This window comes from Delphinus delphis, chromosome 10, assembly GCF_949987515.2.
Source record: "Delphinus delphis chromosome 10, mDelDel1.2, whole genome shotgun sequence".
Taxonomy (NCBI): Eukaryota; Metazoa; Chordata; class Mammalia; order Artiodactyla; family Delphinidae; genus Delphinus; species Delphinus delphis.
In genome coordinates this window covers 83,057,432-83,081,929 of record NC_082692.2, presented here as the reverse complement: position 1 = coordinate 83,081,929, position 24,498 = coordinate 83,057,432, and the positions used below count along the sequence as shown (strand labels likewise).

At 44.0% G+C, this 24,498-nt stretch overlaps 1 protein-coding gene across 4 annotated transcripts in view; it reads left to right on the top strand.

The window, feature by feature from the left end:
- Window positions 1-24,498, top strand: part of FRMD4B (FERM domain containing 4B) — a 275,548-nt gene that overhangs the window by 122,245 nt on the left and 128,805 nt on the right. For all 4 annotated transcript variants that reach the window (XM_060022883.1, XM_060022884.1, XM_060022881.1 and 1 more), the window contains one exon: window positions 22,583-22,648. In XM_060022883.1, coding sequence (XP_059878866.1) covers window positions 22,583-22,648 — 66 coding nt within the window. The remainder of the gene's footprint in view (window positions 1-22,582; window positions 22,649-24,498) is intronic.

Here is a 24,498-nt window from a genome sequence, read left to right as displayed (position 1 = left end):
GGGAGTGCAAACTGGAACTCTCCAGTGAGTCTCAGTAGCTCTTCCAAGCTTGACTTTTAGTTCATCTACTGTTCACTCTTGGGGAGTGGAAAAGCTGTTGACATAAAATGGCTGTGAGTAGTGGAATGTCATGAATATGATTTGAGGTCAAAGGATTAAACTGACGGGTGTTCTTAGGTAGAAATGGAACAGTGTCAATTCCAGCGAACAGTGACACTGTAAAGCATTCAGGAGTCCACTGGTAAAGGTTCTGTTTTTGGTAGGCTCTATCCAAATGAAAGGGGGAGAGGAAGTGGCAGGAGTCTTAGCACATAAATCTTGCTTGGCCACTTATGAACTGAGTGACCCCCTCTGGCCTTATGACAGGCACAGTTGAAATGACCTTATTACGTTGTTGAGGGGATTAGAGCTGGCCTCTGGCACTGAAGACGCACATAGTAAATGGCAATTAATATATATTTTTTAAATTAATTAGTTTATTTTTGGCTGCGTTGGGTCTTTGTTGCTGTGTGCGGGCTTTCTCTAGCTGTGGTGCGTGGGCTTCTCATTGCAGTGGCTTCTCTTCCTGCGGAGCACGGGCTCTAGGCACGTGGGCTTCAGTAGTTGTGGCTTGCAGGCTCTAGAGCGCAGGCTCAGTCGTTGTGGCTCACGGGCTGTAGAGAGCAGGCTCAGTAGTTGTGGCACACGGGCTTAGTTGCTCCGCGGCACGTGGGATCTTCCCAGACCAGGGCGCGAACCTGTGACCCCTGCGTTGGCAGGCGGATTCTTAATCACTGCGCCACGAGGGAAGCCTGGGCAATTAATATTATTAAGTAACATTATTATACGTCTATCCCAAGTACAGCAAATAAAAACAAGGGTACATACATATGAAAATATGTAAACACCACCAGAAGACTGAGTATTCAAAGTAATGAATGGGTAATTTTTTTCAGGGCCCTTCATGCTCATGATAGCATCAATGTGAATCAGTTATTCATTACCCCACATCTTGTCACTGTCAGGGTATCCATCAGCCTTCCGTCCTTTTGGACACATGAGATCTCTTGACCCTGCAGACATTTGTCTGTATTTCACGGGGCACAAGTTCACAAATAAGTAATCAACTGCAGTATGTCTCTTGCAGACTTCCGTCTTGGGTTTGAGGTCAAGTGTTTATCATTTTAAGGATCTAGTTCTAAACGTTTTTTTTTTTTTTTGCGGTACGCGGGCCTCTCACTGCTGTGGCCTCTCCCGTTGCGGAGCGCAGGCTTAGGACGCGCAGGCTTAGTGGCCATGGCTCACGGGTCCAGCCGCTCCGCGGCATGTGGGATCCTCCCGGACCAGGGCACGAACCCGTGCCCCCTGCATCGGCAGGCGGACTCCCAACCATTGCGCCATCAGGGAAGCCCTCTAAACCATTTTAAGGACGTGGACCCAGAATATAAATCTGACAGAAGTTATAGAAAGTCTTCCTGGAAAGATTCTCACACGCACATTTTGTTTATACTTTGGAGGAAGGTGTTTGCAAACTCCTCTACCAGCACTAATAGACTTGTAAGAGCTCCTGTATCCCAGCTGAGGAAATGGAATAAATGTATGTATCTTTCAGAGAAATGGTGAGAAACTAGCTGGCCTCTGTGCGTGACACCGAGAAATGAGCTTTTTGGAACTCCTTAGCACTTAACCTTATTTGAACCCTCTAGAAGTGTGTGATCCTGGAACTGACACGGGCTCCATAGAAGGTATTTAGAACGTAAGAGCAAGTCCTGCCACCTCCTCCTCCGTAGCTGTTTGTACTGCTCGTCGGAGAGGAGTTATACCTCTACCAGCAATGGGGGTGTGGGTGAGGCAGGCACCCTCTTGGTACTTGGCCTTGTGTTGAGAGTAAGGTGACTCTAGTGGGACCTGTAAGTAATTGCTCTGTTCACCATTAGAACAGTCACCTGACTTGAAGGAGTCACCTGAAAATCTGCAGAGGTTTCGCAGTAACCACTATATTTCAGTTGCAGCACTGGGAGCTTGTTCGTAGTAACCGCGCACGTCCCCAAGCGCTCACCTCAAGTGCAGGCACCCCTCTTTATTAGAACAAGTGCTGAGGTCCGACATGCCACAGCTCTTACTTTGCATTATTCTTTTTTCCTTGTTTTTAAAGGAAACTACGCATCAACCCGTGATAGCTTTTAAATGTTTTATATGAAACAAGAAGTCTCCATTGTGGTCTCAGTTTTTAAAAAATGAATAAGCAACTCCATTTTTTCATCCAGTAGACATTTATTGAGCAGCTGCTTTTGCAAGGTGCCAGCTATAAGCTCGGGGGTCCAGGGATTAAGAAGACAGATAGGGTCCCTGGAGGCAGATATTATATAACAAAGTACATCATTCTTCAATTACAGTTGTGTAAAGTGCTGCGGAAGAGCAGTTTAGAGAGCTAAAGGAACACATAACACTCAGAGTAAGAGTTATGGCTATTCCACACACTCTGCATCAGCTTATTCAAAGCTCGTAGCAAGGCACCAGTACTGTTTCCATTACGCAGATCAGGTAACAGAGTAACAAAGAGATGAGGTCATTTGGCCACGTGGTGCCACTAGCAAACCGTCTAAGTCAGGATTTGAACCCCGGGTGATCTGAGTTCGGAGTCTTCACTCCTAACCACTACACAATGGCTTCTATGAGAGACTCACTTCTAATCTGTGTTTTTAAGGGTAAATTGGTTTAGCCAGGCACTTTCCAAATGCCCTCATGCTTTGAGGTGGGAAGGAGATCATACAAAGAAGAACTAGAAGAAGACCAGTGTGGCTGGAGCCCAGAGAGCAAAAGGGAAAAGAGTGCAAGACCAGGGGAAGGGTGGGCAGGGAGCAGGCGGTGCAGGACGAGGTGGGCCGCATGGGTGATGGAAGCTTTTCTTCCAACTGAATTGGGTCAGCTCCAAAGCTAGACCCCCTCGGTCAAGAAGACCCTCTCGGGAACCTCCCATTCCTGTGAGATGGACACATGGAGGGAAGTTCTCCTGATCTGGCTAGATTATTCCAGATCCATTTACCTTTGTGTATGCACAAAGCATCCTGCTCGAGGATGTTTTATCTGTGTCATCAGTCTGTCCCACTGATGTCTTTTCCAAGCCCATATGTTTTCCGCCTTTTCTGGGAGCTGCGGAATTACATTTTTCTTAGCGGTCCACGTAGCCACACTGCGCCTATAGCAGGTCCAACTGTCATCATCATTCATCGTGGCTAACAGAATGACAGGTGCTGTGTTGGGCTCTTTCTACCTGTTCTAGTGTTTCAGCCCCAACTCCATGAGTTAGACACTGTTACTATCGATATTTTTCAGATAAAGAAACCGATTTACAGGGATTAAATGACTGGCCCAGAGTCCCACCAGCTAATTGTCAGAGTCAGGTCTTGCATCCTGGGTTGCCTGATGCCAAAGTGCGTGCTTAACCCTGCGGATCTCACTTCCTATTTTACAGATGCAAAAACTGTCCAAAGTTAATGATAGAAGTGATTCTAAAACTCAGATTTTACATGAAGTTTCATTTTCTAGGCCAACATTAAATCTCATAGGAAAAATGAAAAAGAAAGGAAACTGAATAGAACACTGTGGACCTTCACCATGACCTGGAGTAGCCTTGTAAACATGTTACAGATTTACCAGCCCACAGAGATATGTTACCCGCCCGCCGGCTAAATTGGTAACACGGGCAAAAATAGAGGGATCTGAAGGGAGTGGGGGAATCTGGATATTAACCAGTAGGAGTTTGGAAGAGAGAATTAAGAGTAAAACAGAATAGTTTTGGTATTTTTTATAAGTAATAGTCACTCGGTGCCAAGCACTGTGCCAAGTTCTTGACAAGTACTCACTCATTTAACCCTCACAACAAGCTGATAAAGTTGGTCATATGTGTATGTCCATTTTATGGATGAGGACCAATGCAACAGTCTTGTCATTCTCTCTCTCTCTCTTTGATTTTTGCCACCCCACTCCCAGTCTCATCTCCTGATAGGAACCAGAGTTATCCTTTACAAATGTCCCCCGATCTTGTTTCCCCCTTGCCTAAAAGCCTCCAATGGCCTCCCACTGCCTTTGCAATAGGACCCATACTCCTAACTCCTGATATAGCCTAGGGGTTTTCAGACTTCAGCATGCAACAGAGTGACCTGGACGGCTCGCTAAAACACAGATGGTTGGTCGCCACTCCACATTCCTAGCGAGCTGCAGTTAATAGTGACACTGTGAGTCCGGGAACCACACTTTGAGGACCACTCATGAGCCCCTCATTGATCCCCTGACCTTGTCTACTGTAGTCTCCCTTTTGGTGCCAAGCTCCAGCCACGTTTGCTGCTACTTTTTTCTTAAACTGCGCATTCTCAGTGGGACAGCTTTTCTCCAAGGAGGGTGAAAATTGGTTCTTGGGGGCAAACATTAAAACCTCTGATATTACAGTAGTTTGTGGACTTCAAAAGCTCAACTCTACCCAATAGATATACAATATATCTGTGATATTAAAATTTCATGAGGGAGGAGGGCATAAGGGGAAAAATAAATGTCTAGAGAAGCTCCTTAAGAGTGTAATCATGAAAAAAAAAGTTGTGTGACAAATGAAGCCTATTCCTGCCACAGGGCCTTTGCACTTCTTGGGCCTCTGTCTGGAATGTTCTTTTTCCAGATCTTCCCAAGTCTGACTCCTCATCATTCCCCTCAGACTTTTATCTGCAGGGCTATTGTAAAATTCTCCAATTCTTCAAAAGTGCTTTTCTCTTCACTGATTTCAGTCTAATAAAAGGCTTCAGGGGCTTCCCTGGTGGCGCAGTGGTTGAGAGTCCGCCTGCCGATGCAGGGGACACGGGTTCGTGCCCCGGTCCGGGAAGATCCCACATGCCGCGGAGCAGCTGGGCCCGTGAGCCATGTCCACTGAGCCTGCACGTCCGGAGTCTGCGCTCCGCAACGGGAGAGGCCACAACAGTGAGAGGCCCGTGTACCGAAAAAAAAAAAAAAAAAAAAAAAAAGGCTTCAGGGACTGACAAGGTGAGTGCTCAAGGCAGCAGGACCCTGCTGACGGAGCACTGCAGATTCCCCAGAGCACCCCTGGGTTGGGAGCACTGCATCCTCGTTTACAATTCTAATTGAATGTCCTGGGAGCCTTCCCACTGTAAAATGCACAGGAGGAAGCATTGCAGGCAGGAGCTGGCTTATATTTTAGTTTTGTTTTTTCTTTTAACTTTACTTTTTTCGTGAATACTCTTATAAGGGCCAGGAGATGGTGTGGGGCAGTACAAAGAAGGAACTCTACATCTGGCTCTGTCTAGCTGTGTGACCACAGACAAGTCACTTCCCTTCTTTGAGCCTTCATGGCCTCATCTGTAAAATATGGATATGACAAATGGAGGATAATCTGCAAAAATAATGACTCACTGTGCCATGCATCTGAAACTAACATGATATTATAAATCAAATATACTTCAATTGAAGTATGAAAAGGATATGAATTAACAGAGAAAAATAGGGATATGACACTTCTGCCACATCAAAACTTGCTGTAAAGTTTCAAAGGAGAAATAGAGGCCAAGGCACTTTGAAAGTTTAAAGCACTCCAGACAGCCAAGGTGATATTATTACTAATTGAAACGTTCAGAACAAGTTTATACATGGCCGGAGCTTCTTGCTTCCTTCTCTTCTGTAGAGTTCAGGGACAGAAAAGAACCTGCCCACCACCTGCTCAGTACCTGAACGTGGCCTTTGAGAACACCCACACTGAAGGGGCCTGTAGCAATTACCTGGTTTTTATTAGTGAAAAGTATAATAATATTACATGTTATTACCATTTGTAAAGTGTACACTCTGCTAAGCATTTTATGTATATTATCTCATGTGACCCTCCCAGCCCTGGGCAGGGGGGTGCTATTATTATCCCTGTTTTCAGGTGAGGAAACCAAGGCTCAAGAGAAGTGAAGTATCTGTGTAAGACCAACAGGTGCTATAGAGGAGAGCTGGGATTTAAACCCAAGTCTGACTAACGCCAGAACCTATGGTCTTGACCATCACACTTCTTAAATAATATACTATACTTTAAAGGGTAGTAAGGGCTGCTTCTTATGGGACGCTTATATTGCACTTAGGCAAAATTATCCCCATTTTACAGCAGCTACTCAAAGAAGGTAAGTGGCTTCCCTGAAGTGTCCAGCCAGTTCGAGGCAGCACCAGGAACAGGCATCATGCCCACTGGACTTGTGAGGGGCTGCGCCTAAGCACTGCCCTGAACCAAGTAGCTGAATGGGCGGCTCCAACCTGATTTACCCCCCCGCCCCGACTAGAGCAAGTATGATCAGAAAAGCACTAGAAATTCTGGAAATTGATGACTTTCCAATGACTTTGCGTAATCCACCATCCAGGCCACTCTTACGAGAGGCAGCCATCCTTCTTTAAAGGACCACACCACCACCACCCCCAACCTTCAGAAATGCTGCTCTATGAGAGCACATGTAAGAAACAACACTGAGGCAGGGCCGCAGGGGGAGATATTTGGTTCCCTGGTTACAGCCCCAAGTGTCGGGTGAGATTTCCTCTCACAAGGCTGGTCCCTTCTGACGGGGGCAGAACGGAACTGAGATTATTTCAGAGCAGGAATAGAAATGGGGAGAAACTTGCCGACAGAGCATAATGACACAGGCTCAATTCTGCTTGTGATGAAAAAGGTGGAAACGTCTTTCATCGAGGCTTTAAGGTCACAGTGGCGTGCTTTAGCAGAAGAGTTCCAATGGTCTGATAGATTCCAGAAGGAATCTGGCCATTAAGAAGCCGAGGAGTCCCTCACTTGCCGATGAGACCTTAACAGTAGAAATAGGCAGAAAACTCAAAAGTGGATCAGGGGCTTACCCTGGTGGCGCAGAGGTTGAGAGTCCACCTGCTGATGCAGGGGACGCGGGTTCGTGCCCCGGTCCGGGAAGATCGCACATGCCACGGAGCGGCTGGGCCTGTGAGCCATGGCCACTGAGCCTGCGCGTCTGGAGCCTGTGCTCCGCAACGGGAGAGGCCACAGCAGTGAGAGGCCCTCGTACCAAAAAAAAAAAGGGTGGGGGGGAATCAGGAGCTGGAAATGAAGGGAAATTCATTTATTCCACACATATTTATTTAGCTCCACAATGGGCTAGGCACCGTCTTAGGGGCTAGGAAAGCAGCAGCAAATGAAACTTACATTCCAGTAGCAAAAGAACAGGGAAAGCAAATGACACTGAACATTTGATATGCGAGTTGTAGTCCTGGGTCAGGAGAACCTCAGCAATGAGCTTGTCCCCTGGGGATTTTTTCAAGTACAATAATAAAGTATAACAAGCCCCGGTTATGTTGGCCTCTGTCAAGCTCTGTGCTCTGTTGGTAGGCATTACTAGCCCCATTTTAGAGATGTAATAAATAAGTCCTAGGAAAGTTAAGTCAGCTGAGCTTTGAACAGTTGTGTCGGAATCTAAAGCCTCTGTTCTTTCCTCTTTGTCATGTGGTCTCTCAGTGGCCTCAACATCTTGACCTAGAGCTCAGAGCAGCACCCTGCCCCCAGACCTCCTTCTCCCATCGAACTTCCCCAGTGGTGTGCTGGTAAGTAGTTAACAACCAGCTGTCTGGGGAAAAGGGCACTGATTGGTTGTATTTGCCAATTTCCATGGTGTAAATACTCTCACCTTGACCGACTTCATGTTACCAAGGTCACAACACTGAGTTGGGGAAAGATGAGCATTAGGTACCATTAAAGAGCATTGCTTTCACTGATTCACTAGACATTGAAAACCTCAAGAGCAAAGAGAATAGTAAAAGGGAGTAAAATAATTGGAAAGTGATGAATTTATTTCCAACTTAGTGAGCATTTATTACCCTTGTTTTTAATGTAATTTATTTCGATTTAAGTTGACATACTTTAATTTTTAATATTGGTTGTGCTTAAAAACCAGCTTGAAAATGGGACAGTAGATGCTCATGAGCTGTTAGGAGACGGCTCCACATCACCATTCTCTCCCTCAAAGGATTCTTTTCTCCTCATTCTGTTTCCTGGTGCTCACGCAGAAGTCTTCTTGGGTTCCTATTTCAAATTTCTCTCATCTTGACCTGTGGCCTTCCAGTTTATGATTTGCTCTGTTTTAATCTTTGAATCCCATGTTAGCCTCAAAAAAAGACTGAATCCTCTTTGAAAACACAACCTGCATTAGGCGACATTAAAGTTTCATCACCGAGTATTAGAAGCATCTGGGTTGAGTGGGGGAAGGTTTGTTCTGTGATGGTAAAATGGGTCTTGGACATTAAGAATTTTTCTATATTGGCCCAAATGAGTTTGACTTTTTTGTTTTCATTAGTTGGTAATGCTTTCCTAAATCCCCTACCCAAATATGACATTTCTATCCACCAAGCTAGGACTCTGGACCTAGTAGAATCCATTTGTATTCATTATAAACCTCCCTAAGGACTTATTTCAGCCTCTCCTTATATACATGAACCCCAAAGAACGAAGAGATTTTGAAAAGCATAAAGCAGAGACATTCTAACAAGCTGATGAAAAAACTGAAACATGAAAACTCTGTCAGTAAGCGTGTCCTCTAAAATTAGGGTAAAGTTGATTTAGGTTTTCTAGTTAATTTTTGCACACTTTTAGGTTTTCAGGGCAATATATGTGATTTGTTTGTTCTGTGGATGGCTTATATTGAGTCCAGATTTCCAAATATGCTTCACTGAATAAACAGTACCCAGAGTATCTTTAAATTACAAGTATGGTAGTTTATTTTTAAAATCCCTCCACCCGAGCTGTGCTTGTCTTGAAGTTTTTATCTTCAAGTTTTTGAAAGACGCAGTACTTTCGCTCCTTCCTACAGGCTGTTTTTTCACGGGAAAAGAGAAAACTGAGTTGGCAAAGCAAAAAGTTTCCAAACCACAGGGTGTCTGCTACTTGCATAATCACTGAAGCTAAAATTTCCATTTTCTACCCGGCGACCGGAGAACTTCTTTTCTGGTCAACCTGAAATGCAGACAAGAACGAAAATCTCCCATGGCCCATGGGCTGTGTTCTCAGCTTTTCTTGGTTCCACTTTGTGACTTTTCCTGTTTACAGTGTCTGTGCCCTCCCATTTTTTCTTTTCTTTTTTGACTCATCGATACTGTACCACGATACCTAAAAATACAGCCTAACGACTGGTTTTAAGTAAAGAGGATGTTTCTTTCTGGAAAAAAAAAAAAAAAAAGCAGCAGAAATATCCTGCATGGTTTTCTGAAAATAAACATTTGACAGTCTCTCATCAGTGCCTCATCCGAGTTTCTAATTGGAAAACGAGGCAGAGTATGAATTTATACAGAGAACCCTGTTTTCATGAAGCTATGTCACCTGTTTTTCCCCTGGTTCTTTGGTGAGCTCCTTCTTGAACCTGGCTCAGCCCCTTATTAGCTGGGACCCTCGGGCAAGTCGCTTTCAACCTCTTGGGGTCTCAGCTTCTTTGGTGTAAAACAAAGGGCCAAAAATGTCTGCGTGGCAGGATGGTTGTGAGAATTCGATGGATAAAATGTACGCCAAAGCACAGGACATAGACAAGGCAGTCAACATATATTCGTTTCCGTTTTGTGTTGGTGAAAACAAGAGTAGCTAGTCCAGGACACCATTTGGTGGCCATCAGGTACAGAGCAAGAGTTTGCAAGAGTTTCCCCAGCTTTGTGCACACAGGCAGCTCCAAATGGTGGATTTGAGTTAATCTGTTGATTATCACTGAGAAATCAGAATGGAATTAATCTCCAGCTATTGGGTTGCCTGCTCTCTCCAGGGTTTCACTGGCAGTTTGAGTCTTCAGCTCTAGTGTGACAGTTTGACCTCTTAATAACCCAGCAGAACTTTTTCCTTAAGAAAAACAACCGTTGAACCAGCTTAAAATAACCATGTACAGTTAACATAATAGCACTCAACAGCTTACAAATCATTTCCACTAATTATAAGACTCACTGCAGTACGGTAGGGCTGATAAAGCGTGTCAGGCTTAGCACAGACCCTAACGCATCATCGGTGCCGATTAACTTGAGCGTATGACAGGTGATAGGACTGTCTTCTGAAGTAAACTTTAGGTTCAACCTGCATTAATACAAGAGACAAACAAAGCTAAATGAGATTGATTCTTACATTTTACAGGGGCAGAAATGGAGGTTTAGAGAGAGACTCTGATTTTCAGGCCATACTCTTAGTTACATGGCAAAGCTGGGACACAAACCCAAGCCTCCTGATTCTAAATCCTGTGTGCACCTCATTGACACCAGGCTGGTTTCTCCTGGTGGCCTTCCGTTCCAGACTTAGTAAGTTGTTCCCTTTCTCTCTCCCTCTCTCTCTCTCTTCCTCTCTCTCTCTCCCTTTCTCTCTCTCTTTCAAACCTGGCTTTTCTTTTCACCAGCCTTATGAGATCAGGAGATGATCTGATAAGGGATTGTCTTTTATGAGAATGCCTTCCCCGGGGAATGTCTGCTAAAGTTGACTGAAATTGCTTGCCAGGTTGGTGCTGAAGCCACAGAAATAGCTTTTCTTGTTTGCTTTTCTCCAGCCTCTGCCAGGCTGAAAGGGGGCTAGCAGTTGTATGCTAACATCCAGAAAACAGGGTTATCCCTCCAATCTCTCCTGGGAGCCACCCGTCAAGAGCAGTGGTCCAATTTAAGTTCTCCTCATCCACTTCCTGAAGTCACGTGCTTCCTGGGTAAGAAGTGAGTTTCGAAGTGCATTTTGCACGTGCTCAGAACTTAACTGCATTGCCAGTTGAGCTATTTGAGAGCCCTATTCTTATCTGAAAATACCTTGTTTAATTGTTTTTTTTTTAAATTTTATATTGGAGTATAATTGATTAACAGTGTTGTGTTAGAGACTTCCCTGGTGGTCCAGTGGGTAGGACTATGCGCTCCCAATGCAGGGGGCCCAGGTTCGATCTCTGATCGGGGAACTAGATCCCGCGTGTATGCCACAACCAAGAGTTCGCATGCCGCAACTAGGAAGTTCGCATGCCGCAATAAAAGATCCTGCATGGCAACTGGAGATCCTGCATGCCACAACAAGGATCCCACGTACGGCAACTACGACGTGGTGCAGCCTAAATAAATAAATATTTTTTAAAACACCAAAAAACAACAAACAATGTTGTATTAGTTTCAGGTGTACGGCAAAGTGATTCAGTTATACATATACATGTATCTAGTCTTTTTCAAATTCTTTTCCCGTTTAGGTTATTACAGAATATTGAGCAGAATTCCCTGTGCTATACAGTAGGTCCTTGTTGGTTATCTGTTTTAAATATAGCCTTGTGTACATGTCATTCCCAAACTTCTAATCTATCCCTACCCTACCACCATTGTTCTTTTCTTCTCCTTATCTCTAGAGCAGTTGTTCTCAACCAGGGATGATTTTGTCCTCCGGGAGACATTCGGCAGGGTCTGGAGACATTGGCTGTTGCAAGGAGGGAGGGAGTACTGGCATTTGTTGGGTAGAGGCAGGGGTGCTGCTAAACATCCTACAGTGCACAAGGGCACCCCCCCAAGCAAAGAATTAACTGGCCTCAAATGTCAGTAGTGCCAACGTTGAGAAATCCCACTGTAGGACAAGCTCCAGAGACAGTGCCCTGTGGATCTCGTTTGCAAATATATCCTAGTATCGAGAACAGTGCTCGCATTTTGGAGGTGCTCGGTAAATATTGGTTGAGTGAATGAATGAACACACGATCTGGAGCTTCTCCACATTGAATTAATGGCACTGTGTGCTAGACTGCATCTTAAGACTAGAATAACAGAGTTAGGCCCAGGCAGCCACCTAACCGATAGGTAATCATCCTACACCCAGAGTGTTCACATAAGCAGGACAGGGCTGGCAGCACAAGAGGCAGGGGTTAATTCCATCCTGATACTCACTGAAAATCATTAACAAACACATAGACAACGTTTTTAGCGGCCGCCCATATTTCTTCAGTGTATGGCCAGGAGGAAAGGTGATTACGAAAACCTTTGCAAACCTCTGACCTTGCTTTCAGATAGTGGCAGGAACCAAGCAGCTGTGGTTTGGTGAATCTAGATCAAGCTTTTCCAGAACATGCTTGGTGATCAAGATGATATGTAAAATGCCTAAGCTATGTGTGATTTAATATATAAGACTAATAGGTGGGGGCTTCCTTGGTGGCGCAGTGGTTAAGAATCCGCCTGCCAATGCAGGGGACACGGGTTCGAGCCCTGGTCCGGGAAGATCCCACATGCCAGGGAGCAACTAAGCCCATGCGCCACAACCACTGAGCCTGCGCTCTAGAGCCTGTGAGCCACAACTACTGAAGCCCCTGAGCCACAACTACTGAGCCTGCGCTCTAGAGCCCGTAAGCCACAACTACTGAAGCCCGTGAGCCACAACTACTGAGCCTGCGCTCTAGAGCCCATGAGCCACAACTACTGAAGCCCGTGTGCCACAACTACTGAGCCTGAGCTCTACAGCCCGCGAGCCACAACTACTGAGCCTGAGCTCTACAGCCCGTGAGCCACAACTACTGAGCCCGCGAGCCACAACTACTGAAGCCTGTGCGCCTAGAGCCGGTGCTCTGCAACAAGAGAAGCCACCACAATGAGAAGCCTGCGCACTGCAATGAAGAGTAGCCCCTGCTCACCGCAACTAGAGAAAGCCCGCACACAGCAATGAAGACCCAACGCAGCCAAAAATAAATAAATAGATAGATAGATAAATAAATAAATACTTCTGAAAAAACAAAAGACGAATGGGTGGGAAATAACGTTGTAACAGAAGTCGTGTAACACGGCCATGCAGGGCAAACTGCAAATCAGATGCCTGAATTTAAGTCCTACTCTGCCTCCTTCTAGCTCTTCGACCTAGTGGAGACCTGTGGGCTGGGGTCCGTCAGTTACCTTCTCTGAACCTCAATTTTCTCACCTACACAGTGAAGCAGGATTGGAATCTACCTCACAGGGTTGTCATGAGAGAATTTAAAAGGCCCATGTAAATAAAAGAAAGGTCTCTGGAAAGAGCCAGCCCACCGCAACAGTTACTTACTAACATTTTTTCTAAGGCAGATTACTCAGCTACTCAATTTCATATTTGGTTAACTGAATTCTCCCCTTCTTTTTCACTTTCCCCACCCCGGCCCATTTTCCTTTCCTCTTCTACTTCTTTTATGCCACGGGTGCTTTTTCCTTACTTACTGTCTCTCGTTTTCCTACTCCAGTCCCAGTGAACCTGCAAGGGACGCCCAAGAGTCCTACTTTGATACGACTAATGGTCCTGAGATTCTACCCCAGGTCACAGCAACGTGACCCTAGATAAGTTACTGAACCTCTCTGCCCTTCAGTTTTGCCACCTATAAAATCTCAACAATGAAACTTCTTCCTCCTAGGGTTGTTCACAGCATGAAGGAAGATACTACCCACATGAAGTGCTTAGCACTCGTGTGACATGTCCTACATGCTTCCTAGAAGCTAGGAGAATGGTTGGTTGATAGTGAAAAAAGAAGTTCCCAGTGATTGCACACTGGGAGGGCAGGCACCGTCTTGAAAGACCTTGAGGGGAAATCGCAGCTGACTGGGATTGGAGACATCTGTGTCAGTCTAGGCCATTCTCTGAACGAGAGTGTCAATAGCTCATATTCACTCAGCACCCAGAGATGATATAAAGGGACCCTGTTCAGCTGGAGTTGACATCATGTGGGTGAAATCTAAAACCCTGTCCACTCAATAGATCCCAAAGTAAGAACGTCCTAGATACGTCCCTCTCTCCAATTCCTCCAGGATGTCTCATCTCGTGAGGAATTAATAGCTCACCTTGTTCTCTGGGTGGAAAGCTTGTTTTTTAAATGTGTAAGTCTGTCTGGGTCAAGGCTTGAGAGGTGTTTTTGGAACATCCTCACTTTACATTATGCTCTACATGTTTAAATCACTTGTGAATATTTCATTGGTACCTGTGTCTAGACTCTGACCAGTTAAAGTATTCCTCCCCTGAGCAGAGATTTATTGCCCACATTTTACTGTGTACCAGGCCCTGTTCCAGGCCCTGGGGATACAATGGTAAACAAATCAACCAAGGCCTCTCCCGTGGAGTTTACATTCTGGTGGTGAAAGATAGAGGATAAACAAACAACAACCAAAAAGAAATACTAGCTACAAAGAAAATAAAGCAGTGTGGTATGAGAGACAGTGTCCAGGCTGTACTTTACACTGAGGATAGGGAAGGCCTTTTGGGGATGGTGACATTTGATTTAACATCTAAAAGATGCAAAAGCACCCAGTCGTGCTGTGATCTGGGAAAAGAGCATTCCAGACAGAGGGAACAGCATATGCAAAGTCTCAAAGTAGGAACAAGCCTTTATTCTGAGGAAGAAAAGAAGGTCGGGAGTTCCCTGGCGGTCCAGGGTTAATACTCTGCGCTTCCATTACATGGGGCGTGGGTTCGATTCCTGGTCCGGGAACTAACATCTCACATGCGGCATGGCCAAATAAATACATATAAAGATAAGAAAAAAGAAAAGGTCAGTATGGCTGGTGTGTCCAGGCAAGGCAGATGGGTTGGACATTAAGTTAGAGAGGGTGGTGAGTCAGGTTACATGGACCCTGTGAGCGGGGCAAGGAGTCGGATTCTCCATTGTATGGCTTGAGAAGCCCCTGGGCGTTTTTAAGCAGAGAAGTGAAGGGATTGGATCTGTATTTTGAAGAGATCATTCACAGGGCCATACGGAAATTGGACTCAGAAGCACCAAGCCTGGTTAGGTAGCTGATTTTGCACACATCCAGGCAAGATTAGACTCTAATGATGATGGTGGATAGGTCATCCCACAAAAAATCTTGGATGTCATTTTAATGAGACAGGTCCTCTTTTGCTGAACTTTCAGAAAAGGTCAAAAGGGAATGAGAGAGAGGAAATGAAGCTCGCTGCTTCCTTACCAAGCTTTTATATTTCCGTGTTCCAAAGAGCTACTAAAGCAAAACCAAAGTAGGCTGGGCTTCTGGTCCTTTTTTGGTATTTCCTGTTGCTTTCTAAGCTGCCCCCAGTCATTAGGAATGATCCCACCCTGCCCTATCTTGACTTGCCTTAGGGGGTTTTTTGGGTTTTATTTCGTTTGTTTTTTGTTTGTTTTACCGATTCTCTGCTCTCGTCTCCTGAATCAGGTAGTGGGATTGGGATTTGGTGGGGCGTGAGGGTGAAGTTCACACAGACTTGAACCCCACTATAGGCTGCACATCAGCGCACCCCATGAAGCCAGAGTTCTCGCCAGTTCTCACTTCCCTTCTGATCTTCCTCATTTAACCACTGACCAGATGGAGAAGGTCCTTCCACCAGCACTCAGCGCTTAGCCTCTGAGGACCTGCTCTATCATCTGGGGAGCAAACGCAGGGCAGCCACTGAGGTGGGAGTTTTAATCCAACATGCACAATTTTAACCTCCGGTTTCCGGAGGTTGAAGACGGGAGAGGGTGGTGGGAAGGGTATCAAGTCTGGGTGGGTGTCAAGCGAAACTTTCCAAAGAGATCAATTTCTTACATGTTTTTCTATTCCACGCGAGGCATTGCTGCTATTAGCTGTCACTGGGTAGGGGCCAAATCCGAAACTGCTCTGATGGTCTCTGTGGGGCTCAAAGGTGATTTTGAATGTGTAGGTATAATCATTGTGATCCATGAACAGCTCCCTTCAAATATAACTCCTGTGGATGAAATTAGAAGAGAAAGCTTCAGTGGGAGTCATGTTTGAAAATAAGTAAGAAATGCCCAGTTTTTTTTTCTTTTTATGTTTACGGTATTTTTAAAAAATTAAAAGAAACATCCATTTGTTGGGAAAAGAAGTGCATTTGCATAAGGTGGTATTTAGCAGCTGAGTAACCTCATGCTTACCTCATGTCGGGCCTAGAAGACAGAGTCCTGAGTTTTATTATGTAAGTTTCAGGTGTACAACATAGTGATTCACAATTTTTAAAGATTATGTTGCATTTAAAGTTACTATAAAATATTGGCTATATTCCCTGTGCTGTACAATATATCCTTGTAGACTTTTTTTTTTTTCCGATATGCGGGCCTCTCACTGTTGTGGCCTCTCCCGTTGCGGAGCACAGGCTCTGGACGTGCAGGCTCAGCGGCCATGGCTCACGGGCCCAGTCGCTCCGCGGCATGTGGGATCTTCCCGGACCGGGGCACGAACCCGTGTCCCCTGCACCGGCAGGTGGACTCTCAACCACTCCGCAACCAGGGAAGCCCCCTATTCATTTTATACACAGTAGTTTGTACCAGTGAATCCCCTACCCTATCTTGCCCCTCCCCCTTTTCCTCTCCCCACTGGTAACCACTAATTTGTTCTCTATATCTGTGAGTCTGTTCCTTTTTTCCTATATTCACTAGTTGGTTTTATTTTTTAGGTTCCAGAGTCCTGAGTTTTAATCCTGGGGCTCACATTGACTTGCTGTGTGGCACCAGGCACATCTTTCCTTAATTTCTCCACGTTCCAAATAAGCGGTGGTGATTAGATCCCTTCTAAGACTCTAAGTTCTACAATTCTAACTAATTTTAGTCAAATGATTTTGCCCTGGAACTGAGATGACTTTTCACACCTGCTTTATGACGCATTGTTTTTCCCTTTCTACCCACTCATCTCCTCTCCTGAAAATGGGCTCCGTGGGAAGGCTTTCCCACAATTTGTCACTTTATAGTGTAGGGAGTACCTAGTGGGTAGCTAAGTGGTTAAGAGCTTGGACTTTGAGTCTGGGTCTAGTTCTGCCATTTATGTATCTTGTTATTTATAATCTCTCTAGTAACCTCCTTCTCCTGTGTTATTGGGAGATAAGATTACCTGTCTCATGTGAGTATCACAAGGGCTTGCATATGTTAATACATGTAAAGTCATTAGTGCAGTGCCTGGAATGTAGAAAGCGTCTGCTGGTTGTGTTGCTAGTGCTATTATTAAAATACCTAGCCAGGGACTTCCCTGGCAGTCCAGTGGTTAAGAATCCGTGCTTCTACTGCAGGGGGCATGGGTTTGATCCCTGATTAGGGAACTAAGATCCCGCATGCCACGTGATGCAGCCAAAAATACATAAATAAATAAAATGCCTAGCCAGGTGGCAGGGTCATGGAAGGACACAGGAACTAGTGTTCCCCTCTCTCTTTTTATTTCTGCTCCATCATCTCTGGAGAATGTTTCCACCATGTACTTTTTAACTTTACCTGTCATTTATCTTCTTTAAAATGGGTTAGTAATATTCCTCCCATTAAAAAGCTTTTTCTTTTTTAAATGGGAGGATAAATGGATTACAGAAAAGTTTAGCTGTTTGCTTGTTAATTTTAAAGCACGTGGGGACTATAATAAATGTGGTCCTCAGAAGCGGTATATTTCACTCTCAAGAGTGTCAGATTAAAAGCTGTCAGGACGTTGCTTGTGAGGTTTGGAAAGACTGAGTAACTTTTTTAAGGTAACAGAGGTAGTAAGAGATAAAATATGATTGTGAGCCCAAGTCTGGCTTAGAACGCTTGTACAAGTTCCATCATTTCTCAGGCCTTAGTTTCCTGGTGCTTGAAATGAGGATGCCTGCTTTCATAGGCTTGTGTAGAGATTGAAATAGTATTTTTTTAAAAGAAGAGAACATGAATGGTATTTTTATTCTGAAGTCTCTTCTGTTTTTCTCTTGCCATCACATAAATGCATTGGTTCACACTTGGTTCACACGTAGCTTGGATTTGAAATTTTATCCCCGTTAACTTTGTTAGAAACCCTGTTACACTGGAAGGTCTGGATTAGGACTACCTGACTTTTGGTCAGTTATTTTGGAATACTTTATGTTAATGAGGGTCAGGTATCAAATCCTTTGCCTGGTGCACAGCAGGCCTTCCTTTGACGTTTGGTTGTGTCTCTTCCCTGGTACAGAGTGAACTTGAATGTAGTTTTCTTATTCACATAGTAGGACTCCCAGGAACCTGGCAGATAATACACATGCGTGAGCCAGAGACCACCAACACTACCTACAGAGGGGGCTGTTCTGCCCTACCCTGGCCACATGTGGCCATGAAGGAAATCCAGCCCAGTGTTTCTAGACCTTACCATCTAAATTTTTTTAAAATGGCATCTCCTGATTTCTAATAGCAGCAACTGAAATTTATTCATAAGCATTGTTTTGACCAACAAGATACATCCACCACCTTTCAACTTTTGATTTAAGTGACAAGGGCAGGTTTTTCTGTGGTTATTAATGATCAAATTAGCCCTTTGAGCTCCCGGAGGAGCCATCCTCCCACGTAGGAAAGGGCTTGGTGAGGACTGTGGGCTCAGATATGCCAGGATTCAAGTGTGCCAGTGTGGGCATAAAACTGTAGCAGTTTCTCCCCAGTTCATCTGCACTGCCCTTCTCCAGTTTGTGTGTGTGTATCATCACATCACATGGTGGGGTGTTTGTTTAGTCCCTTCCCCGGGCCCCCCACCCCAGATGTCAGCCTCTCTCTTGGCTGCTGTATTGTCCGTGATGGGAGTATCAGTGATTCTGAGCAGATGATTTTACCGTATTAATGACATCATCCGGGGAGTGTGTCCTCTGGGATCTTTTGCCTTGGTTTAGGTATAGATACCTGTGGTGTCGTATGAAGATGCTTTTAGTTGCAATAAGCAGACTCCAACTCAAGTTAGCTTAAGAGAGGGAGGCAGGGAAAAAGTGGATTCATTGAAGGAATACAGGGATGTTTTATGGAACTCAAGAACAAGGATTCTGGATAAACCGTAATGGAAAAGAGTATTAAAAAGTATGTACTCATGTGTGTAACTGAGTCACTTTGCTGTACAGCAGAAATTAACACAACATTGCAAATCAACTATACGTCAATTAAAAAATAAATTAAAAAAAAAAAGAACAGGATTCACCCAGACCAGTGGAACGGGCTAGAAGTGACTGGAAAGACGTAGGGACCCTGACAGCAATTTTTTTTTTTCCTTAGGCTGCGTGATTTCTCTGGCCTCCTTCTAGCTCCCTGTCTTCTTCATTCTCTCTGCAGATGGTTTTCCTTTCTCTCCACATGCAGCAGACAGTGGCTGCCCCACAACCACCATATTTTCATCCACTCAGACTCAATTCCAGATTCCCTGGACTGAGGTTCTGACTGGCCCAGCTTAGGTCAGGTGTCTTTGCCCTCATCCAATCAACTGAGGCCAAAGGGGTAGAATCAAGTTGTACAGACATGGGCACCACTGCCCATGGTTGTCATGAGGTGGACAGATACACCTAAAAAAAAATTCACTATTAAACTCTCTAGGATAAAATTGTGTGTTGACAAAAGGCACATTGACTAGATCAAGGGAGATCCAAAGAAAATCAGAAAGGAGAAAGGATGTTTTTTTAAATCAGGAAATAAATTCATTTGGGTTGTGCAACAGCAGAATACCTTGCAATGTTTTATGAGTTTTGACATATCCCTTAATGGATTCCTATTGTTTCCGTGGATCTTCTGAGTATTATTTGATTGTTCTGTAGGGCATGTACTTAGGGTTTGCTTGTGTGGGTTTTACAAAAGAGATTAAATGATTTAAACTGACACATCGATTGATTTCCTCCTGTAGTATAGAAGAGTAGAAAAAAGATGACTTTTTTTTTCAGTTAGACATTAATTCAAATTTTACCTTGCTTTTTTCTTGCCCAGGCAAATTTGAATGATTAACCTTAAACTCTGTACCTTGACTTCCTTGTCTGTAAAATGGGGATGTTGCCATATTGTAGAGTTTTGTGGAGCTTTAATGAGATAATTTCCATAAAGTTCCCAGTTTCGTGCCTGAGACAAAGATTTGTTCCTTTCCTCTTGCCACCAGAGATGTGTATGTGACCTGGCTTTGCAGAGTTTGAGGGCATAATCAGTGGCCATGGGGCAACGTAAAGCTTCCCACTTACCTCTTAGCGCTACTTCTGAGGTTCCTATGGGCCACATCTCCGTTCTAGTCAACTGAGCTACTTTCTAGACTTTTAGAGCAGAGCTCAATCAAACATGTAAGTAAGATATTGTAATTAGTATTTTTCACATTAAAAACAGATTGCTTATCCCACTGTGAGACTCAATTTTCTCATCTGTTGAATTGGGGATAACAACCCCAATCCCAGGAGGTGACTATGCAGCTCAGAGATAAGATTATAAACACCTAGAGCAATGCTAAGTATGTAGTTGGTTCTCAGTAATGGAAGAAATTTTCTTTTTAAATTGGGATTATATGTATCTGAGTTTACATGTCTTATAGTTTTGTTTTGTTTTGTTCAGTTTTTTGCCAAGTCATGGTGACTTGCAGGATCTTAGTTCTACGACCAGGGATTGAACCTGGGCCCCTGGCAATGCAAGTGCTGAGTCCTAACCACTGGACTGCCAGGGAATTCCCAAGGTCTTATAGTTTTGTACAACACCTAAGAGACACAGTGCTGCCGATGCTTTTCAAAAGTAACCCAGCAATTCCACATGCATGGACAAAGCTGGATGTGCAAAATTTAATGTGACGTTGCTTATGACAGCAAAAGGCTAGAAACAGTCTAAGTGTTTCTCAGCAGGAGACTCATTAAATACGTCTGCACGATGATTTGATACTATAGAACCTTTATAAAGAATGAGGTCGGTCTATATGTGTTGACATTGGAAAGATTTCCAAGAAATATTGAATTAAAAAAGCAAGGGGCAAAACAGTAAGTATAGCATAGTTCCACTTCAATTGAAAAAAACCATACACATATAAATATGCATATACACAGACACCGCAGTCACACACACACACACAAATATTAAGAGCGCCTGCTTCGGGACTTCCCTGGTGGTCCAGTGGTTAAGAATCTGCCTGCCAATGCAGGGAACATGGGTTCGAGCCCTGGTCCGGGAAGATCCCACATGCCAGGGAGCAACTAAGCCCGTGTGCCACAACTACTGAGCCTGCGCTCTAGAGCCCGCGAGCCACAACTAAAGCCCGTGTGCCTAGAGCCCGTGCTCTGCAACAAGAGAAGCCACCACGGTGAGAAGCCCACGCACCACAACAAAGAGTAGCCCCCACTCGCTGCAACTAGAGAAAGTCCACACGCAGCAATGAAGATCCAATGCAGCCAAAACTAAATAAAAATAAATTAATTATTTAAAAAAAGTTAAAAAAAAGAGTACCTGCTTCATTTCAAAATATGTTCAATATAATATTAAAGTAAAACATTTAACATGAGAATATGTTTTTTTAACATGTACATGTATATATCTGAAAATCCATCTAAAGATGGTCTGTGAGGATTCTCCTCAATCTGACAGAGTGGTAATTTCTGCAGGTAGAAAGGTTTGGAGCATCAGTTACTCAAAGTTGATCTTTGCATTTTATGCATTGTTTAAATATTTTACAAGGAGTAATTTCCCAGTATTGCAGTTATAAGTGATAAAAAATTAAATATAATTACTAATTTATACATCGAATTGTTCTTAACTGTCTTAACTCTTCTTTTTTTAAAAGTATTTTTTAGCTGCGTTGTTATTTTTTAGTTGTGGCACACGAGATCTTTTGTTGCAGTGCGTGGGCTTCTCTCTAGTTGTGGCATGCGGGCACATGGGCTCATTAGTTGTGGCATGTGGGCTCCAGAGCACATGGGCTCAGTAGTTGTGGCGCGTGGGCTCTCTAGTTGCTCTAGTTGTGGTGCGCGGGCTTAGTTGCCCTGCGGCATGTGAGACCTTAGTTCCCCGACCAGGGATCGAACCGGTGTCGCTGCATCGCAGGATCGGTTCTTAACCACTGGACCACCAGGGAACTCCCTGTCTTAACTATTCTTAACTGTTAATTATGGTAGTGATATGAATACTACAAAGGAGGGCCAAAGTTTCAAAAATGGAGACTTTACATTTTAACTTTAGTATCATTTGTTTTTCATCCTATAATTATGCATGTATTGTGTTTATTAAAACACAACAATGAATAAAACCATCTTCATTTGGAAAATAAAATATTGATTCAAGGAAAAGTATAGTAGTTTCCTCTGGGAAGGAAACCTGCTTTTCATAGTATAATTTTGTGTGTTGTATAGGTATTGTTTTTTCAATATATTGAGTGGTCTTTGCTTTTCATTCTTTTTTCTTTTAAATCTAAGAGCTAAAAAAATAAAAATAGGGACTTCTCTGGTGGCACAGTGGTTAAGAATCCGCCTGCCAATGCAGGGGACACGGCTTCAAGCCCTAGTCCGGGAAGATCCCACATGCCGCGGAGCAACTAAGCCCGCGAGCCACAACTACTGAGCCCACGCGCCGCAACTACTGAAGCCCACGCACCGAGAGCCGGTGCTCTGCAACAAGAGAAGCCACGGCAATGAGAAGCCCGCGCACTGCAACAAAGAGTAGCCCCCTCTTGCCACAACTAGAGAAAGCCTACACACAGCAACAAAGACCCAACGCAGCCAAAAAAATATACAATAAAAATAAATAAATAAATAAAAATAAGTGCAAGAGCTGATGCCGTATAATAAATCTGTTTATGACCAAACCTGTTGATTAACTCAACTGATGGCATTTTTAGGCTGAGCACATCACACGTAAAAGAAATGGTAAATCAAGTTGAAGGGTTTGCCTGCCAGCCCCAGCCTGATGCCACTCTTGCTGTCTTGTCTCCACAGATGACAGAAGGCAGGCACTGCCAGGTGCACCTCCTGGATGACAGGAGATTGGAGCTGCTGGTTCAGGTAGGTGATGCCACATAGGGACAAGCCATCCTGGTTCCCTCTGTAGGCCTTGTGGCCTATGTTCAGCCTGCTTGCTTATCTGTGCCTCAGAGCCAGTGACACAGGATTGTTTATGGGGGATAAAGCGTCAAAGCAAGGAAACGTAGCTGTATTTAAGAGTAACTAGAGACTGGTGACAGGATTCAGAGATGCTTGGATTGCAGTCTGAGCTTTGACACTCAGTAGCTGTGTGACCCTGGGCAAGTGACTTGACTTCTCTGAATCACCTCTTGTTGGTAAACTGAAGACCATAATGCTTCCCTGAAAGGGTTTTTGTGAGCTGAGACTCGTCATTCTGCCACTTTCCTGTCACATGGCATGGTCCAAGTTAAATACCCAGTTTCAACAGCTGTGAACTGGGATTAAGATTGCCTAATATTCCTCTCAGAAATTATGGTTAAAATCATACTAGATTAATCCCAAGCTCCCAATCCTTCCCTCCCCCGCCCTCCCCCTTGACAGCCACAAGTCTATTCTCTATGTCTGCAAGTCAGCTTGGGAGCTTGGGAGCTTGGGATTAGCAGATACAAACTCGTAGATACAGGATGGATAAACAAGGTCCTACTGTATAGCACAGGGAACTATATTCAATATCCTGTGATAAACCATAGAGGAAAAGAATATTAAAAAAGCATATATATATATATATATGTATATGTATAACTGAGTCAATTTGCTGTACAGTAGAAATTAACACAACATTGTAAATCAACTGTACTTCAGTATAACTAAAAAAACATCAAACTACATTATATATGTGAACAAAATCTCTGCAAAACACATGGGACTATATGAGTGATGATATCTTAATTATTGATGATTCTGTCTTTATTCACCCAACACTCTGGACCCAGAATCTTAAACGACCGTGGAAGTGCCTGATGACAGCCACACCTAAAGCCGTGGCTAGAATTCCCTCCCTTCACCAAACCTAAATTCTTCTCCTTTCTGGGGCTGTGCCGAGCCCACTCTGTACAGGCTTCAATTAGAATGAAAATAGCACATCAATCATAGTTTCACCAGAGTAGACCTTTTGGTCTAGATTTCTATTCTTTTCTTTTTTCTTTTCCTTTAACTTTTTTTCTTTCTTCTTTTTTTATCATGACTGTTCTTTCTTCCCCAACAACAAACATCCAACCCTCAAACTACCATAATGAGCCCTAAAACGTGTGGCTCAGAGGTCAAAAGAAGTCCACCTAGAATGCCTCCCTGCAAATCCCCCTTTCCTTCCCCAGTCTCTGCAAATCCACCATCTGCTCTCACTCTGGACACTGGCTGATGACAAACCATGCTTCTTCCCACCAGAGCCAGTGCTTCCCAAAAGCTTATAGACTAGATCCTTCCTCTAATGAGGTGCCCAGTAAGTACTGGTGATGATGATCTGCACGATGGATACAGTTACTCCATCCCAGGAGAGAAGTGCAAAGCTTAGTCTTTGGATTCAGACAGAACTGGGTTCAAATCAGGTCCTTAACTAACTGGAACATCAAGCAAGATGCTTGACGGCTCTTGGCCTTTGTTGGCTCATCTATAAAATGGCAGGAACCCCTACTTCATAGACTCTTTGTAAGGATTAAAATGAAATAATGGGTAGAAGGAGTCCAGCACAGTAGACAGTCACTATTATTATTATTGTGGTGTTGTTGTTGTTAGTTCTCTCTGGGTCTTGAGCCTTTGGGTCTTGACCCTCCTCAGTTGACCAAGCCAAGTTATTCCTACAGTCTAGGCGGTGTTTCATATTCTTTGTCTTGATCACTAGCACCATACTATATATAAAAGAGCATTTTTTCCAAAACACCAATGCATTGGTG